The 19,470-nt window shown below is 50.1% G+C and overlaps 1 protein-coding gene across 4 annotated transcripts in view; it reads right to left on the minus strand.

Moving 5' to 3' along the window:
• Positions 1-19,470, minus strand: part of P2RX5 (purinergic receptor P2X 5) — a 45,124-nt gene that overhangs the window by 14,492 nt on the left and 11,162 nt on the right. Inside the window, exon 1 of one of the 4 annotated variants that reach the window (XM_074388367.1) lies at positions 8,039-8,637. The exons of 1 other annotated variant lie outside the window; for it this stretch is intronic. In XM_074388367.1, the coding sequence (XP_074244468.1) occupies positions 8,039-8,175 (137 nt within the window). In that variant the 5' untranslated portion in view covers positions 8,176-8,637. Of the gene's footprint in view, positions 1-8,038; positions 8,638-19,470 lie in introns of those variants that run through there. 2 more of the 4 variants (XM_039476136.2, XM_074388368.1) reach the window with 2 other exon arrangements.

Consider the following 19,470-nt stretch of genomic DNA (forward strand, 5'->3'; position numbering starts at 1 on the left):
CACTCCAGCCTGGCGACAGAGCAAGCTTGAGAACAACAGAATGATAAAATTAGAGTACAGATCCCATGCTTTTTCATACCAAAAACAAGCAACAGAAGAAAAAATAGGTAAGCGTAAAGCTTTCATGCATCAAAGGACACTCTCAAGAGAGTGAAAAGAACCCACAGAATGGGAGGAAACACTTGCAGTGACATATCTGGTGAGGGTTCAGTATCCGGAATATATAAAGAACTCTCAGAATTTAGCAATAAAAAGGCAAATAAGAGAGAGATCCAAGATGGCTGATCACTAGCAGCTCGGGATTGTAGCTGCCAGTGAAAGCACAGAGAACGAGAGGACACCACACTTTCAGATGAATTCTTATTGTTCACGGACCAGCAGATTCCCAGCGGAGGGGCCCCACGGGTCGCCAGCGCGACTCCTGTGGCCGGCACAGGGGTTCTTGGTGCAGAGTAAACGGGACTGGGTCCCCTTTTGGTCATCATTTGGCACTCAGGGAAGGCAGAGTCACCTATTCAGCTGATTGAGGGACAGACTCAAGAAGGAAGCCAGACCGGAGATTCCCGGGCAGAAAAGTACCATGAATCCTAACGCTGCTGTTTTAGCCAGTGCAATGGGTTGCTCAGATTCCGGCGCTGGGAATCAACAAGTTGGACGTCCACTCAGAGACCTAATTTGAAAGTCGGTAATTATAAAGACCACAGATGGATAAATTTACAATGATGGGAAGAAACCAGCCTAAAAAGGCTGAGAATACCCAAAATCAGAATGCCTCTCCCTCTACAGGGGACCACAGTTCCTCATCAGCAACGGAACAAGGCCTGATGGAGAACGAGTGTGTTCCATTAACAGAAGTAGTCTTCAAAAGGTGGATAATAAGAAACTTCTGTGAGTTAAAAGAACTTGTTCTAACCCAATGCAAAGAAACTAAGAACTCTGAAAAAAGGTTTGACGAAATGCTAACAATAATACACAATTTACAGAGAAATATAGGTGAATTGGTGGAGCTGAAAAACACAATACGAGAACTCCGTGAAGTATGCACAAGTTTTAACAGCCGAATTGACCAAGCAGAAGAAAGGATATCAGAGGTCGAAGACCAGCTTAATGAAATAAAACAAGAAGACAAGATTAGAGAAAAAAGGATAAAAAGGAACGAGAAAAGTCTCCAAGAAATATGGGACTATGTGAAAAGACCTAATCTACGCTTGATAGGTGTACCTGAATGTAATGAAGAGAATGAATCCAAGCTGGAAAATATTCTTCAGGATATTATTCAGGAAAACTTTCCCAATCTAGCAAGGCAGGACAATATTCAACTCCAGGTAATACAGAGAACACCACAAAGATATTCCTCAAGAAGACCAACCCCAAGGCACATAATCGTCAGATTCACCAGGGTTGAAATGAAGGAGAAAATGCTAAGGGCAGCCAGAGAGAAAGGTCAGGATACCCACAAAGGGAAGCCTATCAGACTCATCAGATCTCTCAGCAGAAACCCTACCAGCCAGAAGAGAGTGGGGGCCAAAATTCAACATCCTTAAAGAAAAGAACTTGGGGCCGGGCGTGGTGGCACAAGCCTGTAATCCCAGCACTTTGGGAGGCCGAGGCGGGTGGATCACAAGGTCAAGAGATCGAGACCATCCTGGTCAACATGGTGAAACCCCGTCTCTACTAAAAATACAAAAAAGTAGCTGGGGGCCGGGCGCGGTGGCTCAAGCCTGTAATCCCAGCACTTTGGGAGGCCGAGGCGGGTGGATCACGAGGTCAAGAGATCGAGACCATTCTGGTCAACATAGTGAAACCCCGTCTCTACTAAAAATACAAAAAAATTAGCTGGGCATGGTGGCGTGTGCCTGTAATCCCAGCTACTCAGGAGGCTGAGGCAGGAGAATTGCCTGAACCCAGGAGGCGGAGGTTGCGGTGAGCCGAGATCGCGCCATTGCACTCCAGCCTGGGTAACAAGAGCGAAACTCCGTCTCAAAAAAAAAAAAAAAAAAAAAAAAGTAGCTGGGCATGGTGGCATATGCCTGTAATCCAAGCTACTCAGGAGGCTGAGGCAGGAGAATTGCCTGAACCCAGGAGGTGGAGGTTGCGGTGAGCCGAGATCGCGCCATTGCACTCCAGCCTGGGTAACAAGAGCGAAACTCCGTCTCAAAAAAAAAAAAAAAAGGAAAGAACTTTCAACCTGGAATTTCATATCCAGCCAAACTAAGCTTCGCAAGTGAAGGAAAAATAGAATCTTTTGTGAACAAGCAAGCACTCAGAGATTTCATCACCACCAGGCCTGCTTTACAAGAGCTTCTGAAAGAACCACTACACATAGAAAGGAACGACCAGTATCAGCCACTCCAAAAATATACCAAAAAGTAAAGAGCATCAACATAATGAAGAATTTACATCGACTAATGGGCAAAACAGCCAGCTAGCATTAAATGGCAGTATTAAACTCACATATATTATTATTAATCCTAAATTTAAATCGACTAAATCCCCCAATCAAAAGACACAGTCAAAATCCATTGGTATGCTGCATCCAGACCCATCTCACATGCAAGGAAACACACAGACTCAAAACAAAGGGATGGAGAAAGATTTACCAGCCAAACGGAGAGCAAAAATAAATAAATAAATAAAAAGCAGGAGTTGCAATTCTTGCCTCTGATAAAATAGACTTTAAAGCAACAAAGATCAAAAGAGGCAAAGAAGGACATTACGTAACAGTGAAAGGATCAATGCAACAAGAAGAGCTAATGACTCTAAACATATACACACTCAATTCAAGAACACCCAGATACGTAAGACTTACAAAGAGACTTAGACTCCCACACAATAATAGTGGGAGACTTCAACATCAATATTAGTCAGATGAATGAGACAGAAAATTAACAACGATATCCAGGACTTGAACTCAGATCCGGAACAAGTAAACTTAATAAGCATTTATAGAGGCCAAGCGCAGTGGCTCACACCTATAATCCCAGCACTTTGGGAGGCCAAGGCGGGTGGATCACAAGATCAAGAGATTGAGACCATCCTGGTCAACATGGTGAAACCCCGTCTCTACTAAAAATACAAAAAATTAGCTGGGCATGGTGGCGCATGCCTGTAATCCCAGCTACTCGGGAGGCTGAGGCAGGAGAATTGCCTGAACCCAGGAGGCGGAGGTTCCGGTGAGCCAAGATCTCGCCATTGCACTCCAGCCTGGGTAACGAGTGAAACTCCACCTCAAAAAAAAAACAAAAAAAAACACAACATTTATAGAACTTTCCACTTTAAATACACAAAATACACACTCTTATCAGTACCACATCACACCTACTTACAGGTTTAAATGAAATATTGGTTGGCTGCTTGTTTGTTATTTTCTTAGCTCATTTTTTTTTCTGTTTCCATTTTTTTTTTTTTTTTTTCTTTTGGAGACGGAGTTTCGCTCGTTACCCAGGCTGGAGTGCAATGGCGCGATCTCGGCTCACCGCAACCTCCACCTCCTGGGTTCAGGCAATTCTCCTGCCTCAGCCTCCCAAGTAGCTGGGATTACAGGCACGCGCCACCATGCCCAGCTAATTTTTTTGTATTTTTAGTAAAGACGGGGTTTCACCATGTTGACCAGGATGGTCTCGATCTCTCGACCTCGTGATCCACCCGCCTCGGCCTCCCAAAGTGCTGGGATTACAGGCTTGAGCCACCGCGCCCGGCCTTCTGTTTCCATTATTAAGCATAAAAGAGGTTTTCAGTACCCATTTTTAGACTGCATTCTAGCCCAGGCAATAAAGCAACATGTCCGCTCTCTCTCCCTCTTCCTCGTCCTCTTTCTTCCTCTCCTTCATTCTTTTTTCTTTCTTTCTTTCTTTCTCTCTTTCTTTAAAAAAATTAAAAAGGCAAATAATCCAATTTTAAAACGAGCAAAGGACTTTAATAGACATTTCTCAAAAAAAAAAAAAACCACACACACAGGCCGGGTGTGGCGGCTCATGCCTGTAATCCCAACACTTTGGAAGACCGAGGCCAGCGGATCACCTGAGGTCAGGAGTTCCAAATCAGCCTGAACAACATGGAGAAAGCCCATCTGTAGTAAAAATACAAAAATTAGCCAGGCGAGGTGGTGGGTGCCTGTAATCCAAGCTACTCTAGAGGCTGAGGCAGGAGAATCACTTGAACCCGAGAGGCAGAGGTTGCAGTGAGCCAAGATCTTGCCATTGCACTCCAGCCTGGGCAAAAAGAGTGACACTCTGTCTCAAAAAAAAAGCAACACACACACATACAAATGTCTGATATAAATAAATAAGTAAATAAAAATTTAAATTTTTTTTTTTTTTTTTTTTTTTTTTTTTGAGACAGGGTTTTGCTCTTGCTACCCAGGCTGGAGTGCAATGGCACGATCTCGGCTCACCGCAACCTCCGCCTCCTGGGTTCAGGCAATTCTCCTGCCTCAGCCTCCTGAGTAGCTGGGACTACAGGCACGTACCACCGTGCCCAGCTAACTTTTTCTATTTTTAGTAGAGACAGGGTTTCACCTTGTTGACCAGGATGGTCTCAATCTCTTGACCTCGTGATCCACCCGCCTCGGCCTCCCAAAGTGCTGGGATTATAGGCGTGAGCCACTGCGCCCGGCCTATTATTATTATTTTTTTTAGAGAAAGTCTCTGTCGCCCAGGCTAGAGTGCAGCGGCGTGAGTAGCTGAGGTTACAAGCACCTGTCACCGCACTTAGCTAATTTTTGTATTTTTAGTAGAGACGGGGTGTCACCATGTTGGCCAGGCTAGTCTTGAACTCCTGACCTCAAGAGATCTGCCCACTGTGGTTTCCCAAAGTGCTGGGATTACAGGCATGAGCCACCGCACCCAGTGGTGTGGAAACCACCCAAATTTCCACAACGGATGAATGCATGACCAAAATGTGGCAGCCCCACAGAGTGGGACAATATTCAGCCACAAAAAAAGAATGGAGGTCTGACAGATGCCACAAATGGGTGAGCCCTGAAAACGTTACACTAAGTCAAAGAAGCCAGAAGAAAAGGCCACATACTATACAATTTCATTTATAGGAAACAACCAGAATAGGCAAATCCGCAGAAACAGAAACTAGATTACTGATTGCCAGGGACTACGGGAAACCCTCACTGACGATAACACACACAGGAGTCGTTTGGGGGTGATGGAAAAGTTCTAGAATTAGACAGCAGTGATGGTTTCAACCTTGTAAATGTACTAAAAAGCACTGAACTGCATCATTGTAAATGGTTACAAGGGTGAATTTTACTTCAATCAAAAAAAAATGATTTAGGCCAGGCACGGTGGCTCATGCCTGTAATTCCAGGACTTTGGGAGGCCGAGGCAGGCAGATCACCTGAGGTCAGGAATTTGAGACCAGCCTGGCCAACATGGTGAAACCCCATCTCCACTAAAAATACATACACACACACAAAATTAGCCAGGCGTGGTGGCAGGCACCTGTAATCCCAACTACCTGGGAGGCTGAGGCAGGAGAATCGTTTGAACCCAGGGGGTGGCATTGCAGTGAGCTGAGACTGCACCACTGCATTCCAGCCTGGGCCACAAAGTGAGACTCTTGTCTTAAAAAAGAAAAAAATGAGGCCGGGCGCAGTGGCTCCTGCACTTTGGGAGGCCGAGGCAGGTGGATCACGAGGTCAAGAGATCGAGACCATCCTGGCCAACATGGTGAAACCCCATCTTTACTAAAAATACAAAAACATTAGCTGGGCGTGGTGGCGCACGCCTGTAGTCCCAGCTGCTCGGGAGGCTGAGGCAGGAGAATTGCTTGAACCCAGGAGGCGGAGGCTGCAGTGAGCCGAGGTCGTGACACGGCACTCCAGCCTGGCGCCTGGTGACGGAGTGAGACTCTGTCTCAAAAACAAAAGATGTAAAAAATCGTGTACTCTTCCAAAAATGTCACTATCCTGAAATACAAAGACAGACTCAGAAACAGTCCCAACTAACAGAGGCTCAGGAGATGACACTCTGAGTGCACTCTAAGTGCACACCTGCTTTCAGACCTTTGCTATAAAGGTAGTTATGGGGACCAGTCCCAAACTAAGGTTAGATATTGATTAATGTTAAGTTCATATTTTTTTCTTTTTTTCTGAGACAGGGTCTTGCTGTGTCACCCAGGCTGGAGTGCAATGGCGTCATCTCAGCTCACTGCAACCTCCGCCTCCTGCGTTCAAGCAGTTCTCCTGCCTCAGCCTCCCAAGCAGCTGGGACTACAGGCACCCTCCACTATGCCTGGTTAATTTTTTGTATTTTTAGTAGAGGTGGTGTTTCACCACGTTAGCCAAGATGGTCTCCATGTCCTGACCTCGTGATCCGCCCGCCTCAGCCTCCCAAAGTGCTGGGATTGCAAGCGTCAGCCACCGCACCCAGCCAATTTCCTAATTTTCTTTTCCTTTCTTTCTCTCTCTCTCTTTCTTTTTCTCTGTCTTGCTTTCTTTTTTTTTTTATAAGTGGAGTCTCACCCTTATTACCCAGGTTGGAGTACAGTGCTGTGATCTTGGCTCACTGCAACCTCCATATCCCAGGTTCAAGCGATTCTCCTGCCTCAGCATCCTGAGTAGCTGGGATTACAGGTGTGCACCACCACGCCTGGCTAATTTTTGTATTTTTTAAGTAGACATGGGGTTTCACCGTGTTAGCCAGGCGGGTCTCGAACTCCTGACCTCAGGTGATCCACCTGCCTCGGCTTCCCAGAGTGCTGGGATTACAAGTGCAAGCCACCGTGTCTGGCCACTGATCTCCTAATTTTAATACTTGCACTTGGTTGAATAATTCCTGCTTTCCCTGCCATATGAGGACACAGCATGAGGGTGGCCGTCTGCAGGCCAAGGAGAGAGCCCCTGTGAGAACCGGACCATTCTGCCACCCTCATCTCAGACTTCCGCATCCAGGACTGTGAGAATTAAATTTCTATTGTTTCGGCCAAAGCAGTTTCATTCATTCATTCCCTTGTTCATTTCACATCTGTTCCCGAAGCAGGTTGCTAGGCCCACCCTCATGGCATCCCCAACCGACAGCGACGTTAGGCAAATGATCCCCCAAATAAGCCTCATAATTACCCTGTGGGAACGCCAGGGAGGAAGGGAGAGGGAGTTACTGGAGAGCCCAGATCTGGGGGATGAGTGGGTGCTAAGCCAGTGGAGGAGGAAAGTCAGGCCTCGCGGAGGAACAACACAGTGCCTAGGCGGCTGGGGGCCTGGGGAAGAAGCTCAGACAATGCGGACTGCTGGGCCCATGGGCAGAGCCAGGCCCCCGCAGGAGGAGGCAGGAGCACTCCACAGCATTTGCTGAATGAACAAGGCGTGTCCCCAGTGCCCAACCCACTTCTTCCCTCCACCTACTCACCCCCCACCCCCGGGGGTAGGGCCCGAGGGCGCCTAGCAGAGCAGCCTCCACGAGTTGCCCGAGTTGCCCCCTTGGCTTGCGGAGCCAGCAACTGCCAGGTAGCATGAGGACGGGGGAAGGAACCTCCCGAGCTGGGTGCAGAGAAAGAGGCCTCTGGGCAGGACCCCCAGCTGGACAGCAGAGAGGCTGGCAGCGGGTGGGACACCTTGACGGGAAGCGAGCTGAGGGCCACGCGGGCTGATGAGTTGTTCCAGCCGTGAGTAGGCAGTGACACCCTGTGATTATAAATAACCTGCTGGCGCCTGGGTCAGCTGCCAGGCCGAGGCCCAGGGAGGCTCCTGGGGCGACAGCTGCCACCCAGCCCCCTGGCACCCCTGCCCCCAGCACTCTAGGGGAAGCTACCACATGGAAAGCCTGGTAAATCAAGGAGCCCAGAGGCCCCTGCCCACATCTCATCACCCCAGAGCCAGTGGGGGGAGCGGAGGAGGACCCCTCTCCACCCCCGACTCCTGCACCCAAGTACCCAAAGAGGACCCCAGCCCCAGCAGGCTCCCAGATCCCGGCGCCAGGGAAAACCGCATGCACGCTGGCGACTTCCAGGACCCCGGGGAAGGACTCTGGGGGACGGCACCCGCCCTGCCCCTCCCCCGCCTCCCCCTACAAGTCCGCGGAGAACTCACACGACCAGGTACGCCAGGATGGAGGCCTGCAGCAGCCGGTACAGCAGCCCCACCTTCTTGTTCTTGGCGATGACATACTTTTCGGTCTTGTAGTCAAACAGCGACAGGCAGAGCCCCCCGCAGCCCGCCTGCCCCATGGCGCGATCTCAGCCAGGCCCACGTGCGCTCATGGGGAGCCCTGGGTGCCTGCGCGCCCGGCCCGTCGGCGCCAGCCTAGCTGCAGCTCCGGGGCGCGGCGGCGGGTCGGGCCGGCCTTTTATCCGCTCGGCGGAGAAAGCCTGGGCTGGGAGCTGGGCTGCAGGGAGCGCCGGAGCCTCGTACCGGGACCTTGCTGCCACCTTTTCCTCCTCCTCCTCCTCCCGACACACTGACACCCCTGCTGCCTGGGAGCGCAGCCCCGGATACGCAGCCCCGGATACGCAGGATCGCCTGCGCTGTGGCCCAGCTGAGAGCCGCGATCGCGGAGGAGGAGAGGAAGTGAAAGGGGGAGGGGCTCCTCTTTTTAATTTTTTTTTAATTTTTTTTTTTTTTTTTTTTTTTTTTTTGAGACGGAGTATCACTCTTGTTGCCCAGGCTGGGGTGCAGTGGCCTGATCTCGGCTCACTGCAACCTCCGCCTGCGGGGTTCAAGCGATTCTCCTGCCTCAGCCTCCCAAGTAGCTGGGATTACAGGCATGCGCCACCACGCCCAGCTAGTTTTGTATTTTTAGTAGAGATGGGGTTTCACCATGTTGGTCAGGCTGGTCTTGAACTCCTGACCTCAAGTGATCCGCCTGCCTCGGCCTCCCAAAGTGCTGGGATGACAGGTGTGAGCCACTAGAACCAGCTGGGAAGGGCTCCTTTTAAAGCAAAATCCCCCTCTCTCTCCTCCCGAAGAAATCCCAAAGGGTTCTTCCTATTGAATAGATGGGGAGCTGAGGCCAGGGAAGGAAAGGCCTACCGCCCAGGAAGTGGACACACAGGTTTCTTGATTCACCTGGCGCCAGATCTCCTGCCAGGGAGATGCTTTCTTGCTCCGTTGAGAAGCTGGGGCCCCCACGCAGGCTGGAAGAGACCAGATGTGTCTCACCCGGGGCTGCCTGTGTCTGCTCTGACGAGTGTGCGTTTCGACTAGTCACAGCAGACACAGGTTTAAAAGCCCGCGCTCCTGGGGAGTCAGTGGTCAGGCAGGTTCTGAGTGCCCATAGCATGAAGAACTCTGCCTCACACTCGGGGTGGGTGCGGTGGGGTGGGGAGACACAGGCAGCCCACCCTAGGATCCTAAAAATATGCCTGGAGCTTGTGCATGTACCAGTTGCCTGGAATGGTTCCCACGTGCAAGAAATAGACCTAATCCACGCAGCTATGACTGCAACCCTCTCAAGATATGGAGTGAAACAGGAGTGGGAGGGGGTGAGGGAGGGCCTCCTGGGGGCAGGTTGAGAACTCCTGGCAGCCACAGAAGCAGGGCCCTGGGTGAGCCCGCGCGGGAGGAGGTGTGCACGTCCATCTTCTGCATCCTGCAATCTGACCACAGGCAGCCCTGCTCCTCTCCCTACCCCTGGCCTTCACACACACAGAGGCTCCCTTCCCGCAGCCACAGACTCCGGGCTTTGGAAGCTACCCTGAAATTCACCAGGTAGGATTCTAAAGCAAAAGCCCTAAGGAGGGTCTCCAGTTTCCACGTGCCTGGGAATCATTTGGAAGAAAAAGGCAAGTTCTAGGCTCTGTCCCTAACATCTTCTCCGATGGGGCTGGGAACCCGCATTTTGCTCTCAGACTGTCCTTTGGGGAAGCGCACAACCCAACCGCCGTTTCTTCAGAAAGGCCTGTTCTTATCATTACCCACCAAAAGTAGTCCCCAGCCCCAGCCCAGCCACTTTCTACCCCACTCCCTCACCTTCCCCTCAGAGCACCTGTCATTAGACAACAGGATCTCGTTAGCTTTAGTGACCGTGTCTCCGGAAGCTCCCGGAGAGCAGGGGCCTGGCCTTTGGACACCTCCGTATAACCCTGTGCCTGCCTCATAATAGTTCTAAACATATTACTGAACGAGTGGACAAACCTAACCCTGATTTTTTTTAAACAGGGAAGACATTTTGAGCTGCCACTCTGCCCCAGTCATGCCTGAGAATTTTAGGGGCTGAAGTCACCCTGGCTGTCCTGCCAGCCTCCTCCTCAGCCCCCGGCTAACACAGTGCTCCGATGCCCACCAAAGCAGCCACCACCGAGTGACGTCACACCTGCCTCCTGAGAGTGCTGCTCTGGGCTGAGGTCAGAGGGAAGGTGGACTTTCAGAGGCTGGCAGAAGAAAGTCCGCCGGAACTGCTGCTGCCCTGGAGAAGAGCGCCCCCCATCCCCAGCACACGACCACCTGAGCATCACACAGATGGTGCCACATGGAGTCTCTCCACCCCGCAAAGGGAGCTCCGGGTTTTGTTCCAGGGCCTGCTTGTTCCATGGAGGGGTCTCTAGAGACCAGGTCCCTCATTTTTCAGGGGGGAGTGAGAAGGGGGTGGGTAAGTGAGGCCCCAGAGCAGAGCCTACCACTAGCCCCAGTCTAAGACACTCTGCTGTTCTTGGTTCATCAAACCTTTGTATGCTGCTGGAGAGGCCGAACTGCCAGGTGCTTGCCCTCTGTGTCCTCTCTTAACTGCTTTAAAAAGGCAGCTCTGCTCTGACTTACCCTCCAGGCAGCCGCTCCTGAACTCCCCAGGGCACAGCCAAGACCAGGCTGCAACTTCTGACAGACCTGCCCTGAACCTTTAGAAACCACATGAGGGAAGGCCCGGCGTGGTGGTTCAGCCTGTAATCCCAGCACTTTGGGAGGCCAAGGCAGGCAGATCATAAGGTCAGGAGTTCGAGACCAGCTTGGCCAACATGGTGAAAACCCATCTCTATTAAAAATACAAAAATTAGCCAGGTGTGGTGGTGCATGCCAGTAATCCCAGCTACTCAGGAGGCTGAGGCAGGAGAATTGCTTGAACCTGGGAGGTAGAGCTTACAGTGAGCTGAGATCACACCACTGCACTCCAGCCTGGGCAACAGACTGAGACTCCATCTCAAAAAACAAAACGAACAAAAAACCTACGAGTGGCATCTAGAGGGGACAGGGCTCTTGGGGACAGGACCAGGTCCATCCTTACCAGGTCCCTTACTGCACAGCCTCACAGACTATTTCCAGACCCACTAGTGAGTCATGACATCAAATTGCTGAATGACAACCAGCATAAAAAAAAGATTGGGCATAGGCACTCATGCCTCTAATCCCAGCACTTTGGGAGGCCGAAGAAGGAGAATAGCTTGAGCCCAGGAGTTCAAGACCAGCCTGGGCAACACAGCAGAACCCTGCCTCTACATATACATGAATACATAATTAGCCAGGTCAGCCACAGTGGCTCATGCCTTTAATCCCAGCACCTTGGGAGGCCGAGGCAGGAGGATTGCTTGAGCCCAGGAGTTGGAGACCAAAAAATTAAAAAAAAATTAGCTGGAGGTGGTAGTGTGCACCCTTGGTCCTGGGTGCTTGGGAGGCTGAGGCAGGAGGATCACTCGAGCCCAGGTGGGTTGAGGCTGCAGTGACCCATGATTGCACCACTGCACTGCAGCCTGCGTGATAGAGACCCTACCTCTTTAAAACAATTGACCAGGTGTGGTGGCGCACACCTGCAGTCCTAGCTGCTCGGGAGGCTGAGGCAGTAGGATCGCTTGAGCCAGCAGTTCAACGCGGTAGTGAGCAATGATCGCAAAAGAAATAGAAAATAGTAGTGTATTTAAGAAAGTGCGGGTATTACGTGAAGCTTTTGTTTCAAGTATGAGTGTCCACATACGGCATAGAGGTGTGGAATATACTTCTTCTTGTGGGTCACAAAATAATGTGGAAAATGCTGATAAGCTGTGCCCCCCCCCCCAGTATCTGCAACTGTCTCCACAGCTGAAGCAACTCGCCACCATCGCAAGCACATGCCAAACACATGTGCCCAACGGGGAGACAAGGACTTTGCTTTTTACATTTGCATTATTAAAAGTCCAAGTCAGGGCTAGGCACAGTGGCTCACGCCTGTCATCCCAGCACTTTGGGAGGCTGAGGTGGGCGAGTCACCTGAGGTCAAGAGTTCAAGACCAGCCTGGCCAACATAGTGAAACCCCATCTCTACTAAAAATACAAAAAGTTAGCTGGGCGTGGTGGCGCACGCCTGTAATCCCTGCTACTCGGGAGGCTGAGGCAGGAGAATCCCTTGAATACGGGAGGTGGAGACTGCAGTGAGTCGGTGCCACTGCATTCCAGCCAGGGCAACAGAGTGAGACTCCAGCTCAAAAAAAAAAAAAAAAAAAAAAAAAAGGGGGCATTTCCAAAGTCAAGATGAGTTCTCCACTGGAGAGAAAATCACCTGCTGTTTTCGAGTGACAGTTTGGATGTGTGCTCCTCCGAATCTCATGTTGAAATGTGACCTCGCATGTGGGAGGCACTGGGTCACAGGTGTGGCTCCCTTAGATGGCCTAGCGCTGTCTCCATGATAATGAGTGAGTTCTTACTCTGGTAGCTCACAAGAGAGCTAGCTGTATGAAAGAGCCTGTCACCTCCTCCTCTTCTCTCTTGCTCCCTCTCACATGTGACATGCCAGGTCCTTCTTTGCCTTCCGTTGTGATTGGAAGCTTCCTGAGGCTTCCCCAGAAACTCCCCTCACCCCAGTCAGGGGTCTGGGGTGAATGGCTGGTCTTCAGAGCAGGCACAACCCCCTCACTGCCTCACCACTACACCCCTTCTTCTCCTCCCTCACAGGAGTCCACATCACTCCTGGGTGGATCACTTGAGGTCGGGAGTTCAAGACCAGACTGGCCAACATGGTAAGACCCGCCTCTACTAAAAATAATACAATTAGCAGGTGTGGTGGTGAGCGCCTGTAATCCCAGCTACTTGGGAGGCTGAGGCAGGAGAATCGCTTGAACCTGGGAGGCAGAGGTTTCAGTGAGCTGAGATCATGCCACTGCACTCCAGCCTGGGCGACAGAGCAAGACTCTATCTCAAAAAAAAAAAAAAAAAAAAAAAGCTCAGAAACAAACTAGGCCCGGCCTGTATCAGGGACATCCCATAAGCACCGAGGCAGAAACAAAAGGCCTCAGCCTATTTCCATATAAATAATGAAGAAAGTAACTAGAAATATACCCATAGTAGTTATTAGTTAGTCATAGGGGATCTTAGTTATTCATAGGTGATCTTAATTCCTTTACTAATGCCTCTCAGGTCGAAGTGTGAAGCTGGGGTGACATTGCGAAATGAATGACACAAGGCAAGATGCCCTAAGCCTCCGTCACGCCCGCATAAGGGCTGCTGGAGGGCGCCTCGGCCGTACTAGCCCCGCTGTTTAGCCAGCTAGGGAAGGAGGCAAAATGGCCGAGACGTCTCCTTCCTGGGGAAGTGAGGAGAAAACTCCACCTCTCCAAGCTCTTGTGGTAGGCCTGACGGCTGTCAGGACACCCGCAGACATCAGGGGGTTTAAGTGTCTCTATGTAATGCTTTGCCTCAATGGTCACATTCCATGTCCACTCATGTTCTACTTCTACACCTGGTTCCTTTCTTCTTAGAAAAGATAATCAATAATAGTAATGTAAATCTTAAATGTTTTACATTTGCATTATTAAAAGTCCAAGTCAGGGCTAGGCACAGTGGCTCACGCCTGTCATCCCAACACTTTGGGAGGCTGAGGTGGGCGAGTCACCTGAGGTCAAGAGTAGTTTTTTCTTGGTAAGTATGGAAAAAGTACTGATGCATTGTGCTCCTTAAGCCCCTACCTGAATGACCCATGATGTACTTGACCCTATCGCTGCCACGGCCTACCTACCCTGTCCCCAGACTCTGACCACCAAGGCCATGCCCCCAGATTTGCAACTCAATAAAAGTGAGAGTGTCCTGGCTTTCGGGGCCACTGGACCCCCGGGCCCAAACTCTCTTTTCTCTGTCTCTGTGTCTTGTGTCATTTTTTTCTACAATTTCTCGTCTCCACGTCAGCCAGGAGCAGCTCACAGAACCCTGTAGGGCTGGACCCTATACAGGCCCAGTGGCTCACACCTACAATCCCAACATTTTGGGAGGCTGAGGTGGAAGAATCGCTTGACCCCAGCAGTTAGAGACTAGCATGGACAAAAGTGAGACTCTAGTTTCTAAAAACACAAAAAACAATTTTAAAATTAGCTGGGCACGGTGGCAATTCCCTGTGGCTGCAGCTCCTCGGGAGGCTGAAGTGGGAGGACCGCTTGAGCCCAGGAGGTTGGGGCTGCAGAGAGCTGAGATCGTGCCACTGCACTCCAGCCTAGATGACATAGAGAGACTCTTTCAAAAAAAGAAAAAGAAAACCTCTCACTTCTCCATGGGATGAGCAGCTTCCAAGACGGAAAGTGTCAGCTGCAGGGGTGTTGCTGATGGCATCACTGTGTTCCCAGCAGCAGCCTGAGGTGTCACTTGGTCACCCCTGCAGCCTCCAAAGACACATGGGTTCCCTCTTCCCCTCCAGCCCTGGTGAGGGTGAAATAACACCTTCCCCTTAGCCTGAGATTCCAACAAACTCAAAAAACGTTCTCCACGGAATTAAAGGAAACAAAATAGAAATCAAACAATCCAAAATCCCGTAACAAATATGGTTCTTGGTAGAGCTTCAGACGTGACTTCCTTTTTTCTTTTAGAGATGGAGCCTTGCTCTGTCACCCAGGTTGGAGTGCAGTGGCATGCAACCTCCGCCTCCTGGGTTCAAGTGATTCTCATGCCTCAGCCTCCCAAGTAGCTGGGATTACAGGTGCGCACCACCACACCCAGCTAACTTTTATATTTGTAGTAGAGATGGGGTTTCACTATGTTGGTCAGGCTGGTCTCAAACTCCTGACCTTGTGATCCGCCTGCCTTGGCTTCCCAAAGTGCTGGGATTACAGGTGTGAGCCACCGTGCCAGGCCTCAGATGTTACTTCCTTATGGTGAATTCTATTTCCCACCCCAAAGGAGCAGGAATGCCTGGAAGGAGGAGATTCGGTAACTCCTAGGGCACACAAGGAGGCCATTCCAAGATAAGGGTGCGGACCCAGCCTTCCCGCAGAGCCCTGGGGCACTGGGAGGCCCAGAGAGACAAGAGTGAGAAAGGGTGGTGCGGGAAGTTTCACCAAGCGCCTCCTAACGCAACCCATCCTCTTCCTGCTACTGAGGTCCTGCTATGACTAACATATCCCATTAATAGACATTACGGAGCCACTCAAATGGCAGATGCATTATTAATGCCGTTTAAATACAGTCAACGGGAGACAGGACGCTCCTCTCTGAAGGACGCATTTTCCTGACCATCAGCCCTTGTGTGACCCACCTTCATGATGGGTTGCTACTCAGCACCCAGCTCCCAATATTTCCACTGAGGAAAACTCCAGAGATAGCAAACACTTGAAAGGGTGAAGAGTCAAATCCTAGTGTCCACTGGGCACTAAGAAAGATAAAGATTCAAACTTGCCAGGCGAGGAGGCTCACACCTATAATCCCAGCACTTTGGGAGGCCAAGGCTGGTGGATCATGAGGTCAAGAGATTGAGACCATCCTGGCCAACATAGCAAAACCCCATCACCACTAAAAATACAAAAATTAGGCAGGTGTGGTGGTGTGTGCCTGTAATCCCAGCTGCTCAGGAGGCTGAGGCAGGAGAATTGCTTGAACCCAGGAGGTGGAGGTTGCAGTGAGCCGAGATTGCGCCATTGAGCTTCCGCCTGAGTGACAAAGTGACTCCATCTCATTAAAAAAAAAATGAAATAAAGATTCAAACTTAAGTCAACCAAATCCACTAAGCAGCGACAACTCTACCACGGTACCTCCTAGAGCTCCGCACATCTTGTTCTAAACTCCAGTTCCCGGCGCTGATTCCCCCACGTGTAAAATTTCTCACATGCATCCACCCTCTCCACTCTCAATTCCAGGACTGTGACTGGTCATGACATGAGGATGAGTGTGAAATACCCACGTGTAAAATACCACGCGCACCGGTGTGCCTGTGTCTTCCTATGGTTCCGTGTACATGATTCGGCTCCAATGCAGGGTCCTACCTGCCTTCCCAACCGCACGGTCCCTGCTGAACACTCAGCCTCAGCCAGGTTGGCCCATGTGCCTTACCACAGTTTTGACTTTTCTCTGCCCAGCTGGGTCTCTCCTCCGTCCATCGTGGCTTCAAGGCTCAACTTACAGGTGTCTGTCTCCTTCAAGAAGCCCTCCTGGCCAGGCATGGCGGCTCACACCTGTAATCCCAGCACTCTGAGGCTGAGGCAGGTGGATCACGAGGTCAGATGTTCAAGACCAGCCTGACCAAGACGGTGAAACCCCGTCTCTACCAAAAACACAAAAATTAGCCAGGTGTGGTGCCAGGCACGTATAATCCCAGCTACTCAGGAGCCTGAGGCAAGAGAATCAATTGAACCTGGGGGTTGTGGTGAGCCAAGATCATGCCATTGCACTCCAGCCTAGGCGACAGAGATTCCATCTTAAAAAAAAGAGGGGTGTAGTGGGGGTCCTGGATCACTCTCCTCCTCAAATACCCACACAATAAGATCCATACAATTTGGAGAATTCATTGTTTTCTCCCTTGATGTCACAGTTGGGTACATAACTGTTAAGCAGGGGCCAAGCGGGCAGGAAAGGCCTTTACCAGTCTGACCACAGGCCCTGCATGAAGCTGGTGGTCACTGAGGCTTGTAGAATGATGAGCAAAGAATGAATGAGGCTGGGTGTGGTGGCGCATGCCTGTAATCCCAGCACTTTGGGAGGCCGAGGCAGGTGGATCACCTGAGGTTGGGAGTTGGAGACCAGCCTGGCCAACATGGAGAAACCCTGTCTCTACTAAAAAGACAAAAAAAATTAGCCGGGTGTGGTGGCACATGCCTGTAATCCCAGCTACTCAGGAGGCTGAAGCAGGGGAATCACTTGAACCCTGAAAGCAGAGGTTGTGATGAGCCAAGATCACACCATTGCTCTCCAGCCTGGGTAACAAGAGTGAAACTGCATCTCAAAAAAAAAGAAAGAATAAATGAAATTTATAATCACCCATTAGCCTGTATAGTTGAAGTGTCTGGGGTAGAGTGACTAAGTGACTTTTATTTTTGTGTGTGTATTAATAGATTTCTCTTTTCTTTTTTGAGACAGTGTCTCACTGTCACCCAGGCTGGAATGCAGTGGCACAGTCATGGCTCACCACAGTCTTGACCTCCCTGGGCTCAGGAGATACTCCCACCTTAGCCTCCCAAGTAGCTGGGACTACAAGTATGTACCACACCTATTTTTATTTAAGACGGAGTCACGCTCTGTTACCAGGCTGGAGTGCAGTGGCATGATCTCGGCTCACTGCAACCTCTGCCTCCTGAGTTCAAACAATTCCCTTGCCTCAGCTTTCTGAGTAACTGAAACTACAGGCATGCGCTACCATGTCTGGCTAATTTTTGTATTTTAGTTGAGACAGGGTTTCATCATGTTGGCCAGGGTGGTCTCACACTCCTGACCTCAGGTGATCCACCCGCCTCGGCCTCCAAAAAGTGCTGGGATTACAGGTGAGAGCCACCACACCCACCTGTAATCTTAATACCAACAGAAATTATATATTCCTGTCACACTAAGCTACCGCAAATATCTCAAAATGTAATGTAAGCTTATCTCCACTTTGGAAGTAGGGTAGTTATAGACCTGCTGCTTTAAGGCATTAAGAAAGATATACATATATCTCTATATACCTTTTTTTTTTGAGATGGAGTCTTGCTCTGTTACCAAGCCGGAGTGCAGTGGCACAATCTCAGCTCACTGTAACCTCTGCTTTCTGGGTTCAAACGAGTCTCCTGCCTCAGCCTCCCAAGTAGCTGGGACTACAGGTGCATGCCACCACACCCGGCTAATTGTTGTTGTTGTTTTTTTAATGGGGTTTCACCATGTTGGTCAGGCTGGTCTTGAACTCCCAACCTCAGGTGATCCGCCCGCCTTGGCCTACAAAGTGCTTGGATTACAGGCATGAGCCACCACACCCGGCCAATTGTATTTTCAGTAGAGACAGGGTTTCATTGTGTTGGCCAGGATGGTCTCAATCTCCTAACCTCGTGATCCACCCGCCTCAGCCTCCCAAAGTGCTGGGATTACAGGCCTGAGCCACCAGGCCCGGCCTATACATTTTTTAAAACGTTCTGATTATTAGATTTCAATATAATTGATTTTTGTAAACGTTTATTGTTTAAAAATAAGCCGACAGATGGATGGGAACACGTGGTAAAGCAAGCAGGGGAAAACACACACAGCAGAAACCAGGCGGTAGGCAGACAGGTGTTCACGGCAAAATTCAACTTCTCTGTATATTTCAACGTTTTCATAACACGACATGTGGGAAAATGTCTGAGAAGGGGTCACTGGACTGCCAAAAGGATCTGTGGCACACAAAACAGTCAGAAACCCCTAACCTAGAGGTGTGGTGTCCTTAACCAGCTAGCCAAGCCAGGTAGGTCTTCATCCAGGAGGCAAAAGACCCCAAGCCCATATCCCAATTCCACTTAGACTGGCAGCCTTCTGCCAGACGAAGAAACCAAAAATGTTTGCAGAACCAAAGTGGGCCAGTGGTGTTTTCTCTCACTCACCCCAGGACTCCAGCCTTAGCCTCAGATCTCCCAACTCTAAAGAGAGGGAAGATCACCCCGAAAACACCTGCTAGCGCTCTGGGCAGGGCGAGTCCTCTCCCTTGTGGTACTTAGGAAGACTGTCTTTTAGACAGAGCACCAATGATGATGGCTGCTTCCTAACACCCACCACCCCATCTCTAAGACGTAGTCCCTCCACGCTGGAGAGCACATGGCTCTCTAATCCTATTAAAGTCAAATCACCCTTACATGCACAAAGGCTCGGGAGTTCAGAGGTAGCAATGCACCTCTTCTAACCCAGAAGCAGGGCGGAGTTCAGAAAATGCTAATGAGAAAATACTAGGGCCATGTTGTTTTAACTGGACAAGAAAGAAAAAGTAGCCAGGCATGGTGCCTCACGCCTGTAATCCCAGCATTCTGGGAGGCCGAGGCGGGTGGATCACAAGGTCAAGAGATCGAGACCATCCTGGCCAACATGGTGAAACACCGTCTCTAATAAAAATACAAAAATTAGCTGGGCTTGGTGGCATGTTCGTGTAGTCCCAACTACTCAGGAGGCTGAGGCAGGAGAATCACTTGAACCCAGGAGGCGGAGGTTGCGGTGAGCTGAGATCTCGACATTGCACTCCAGCCTGAAGACACAGCGAGACTCCACCTCAAAAAAAAAAAAAAGAAAGAAAGAAAGAAAGAAAAAGAAAAGCACAGAAGAAAAAAAAAAGTCATCTTAATTCATGCAAAAATACATAGCCTTACCAACAATCACAGAAAAGTCAAACTGAAACCGTAATTATATATCCATTGAGCAAGCAAATTAAGTAACAATGGACG

The sequence above is a fragment of the Saimiri boliviensis genome, chromosome 17 (assembly GCF_048565385.1).
Source record: "Saimiri boliviensis isolate mSaiBol1 chromosome 17, mSaiBol1.pri, whole genome shotgun sequence".
NCBI classification, from domain to species: Eukaryota; Metazoa; Chordata; class Mammalia; order Primates; family Cebidae; genus Saimiri; species Saimiri boliviensis.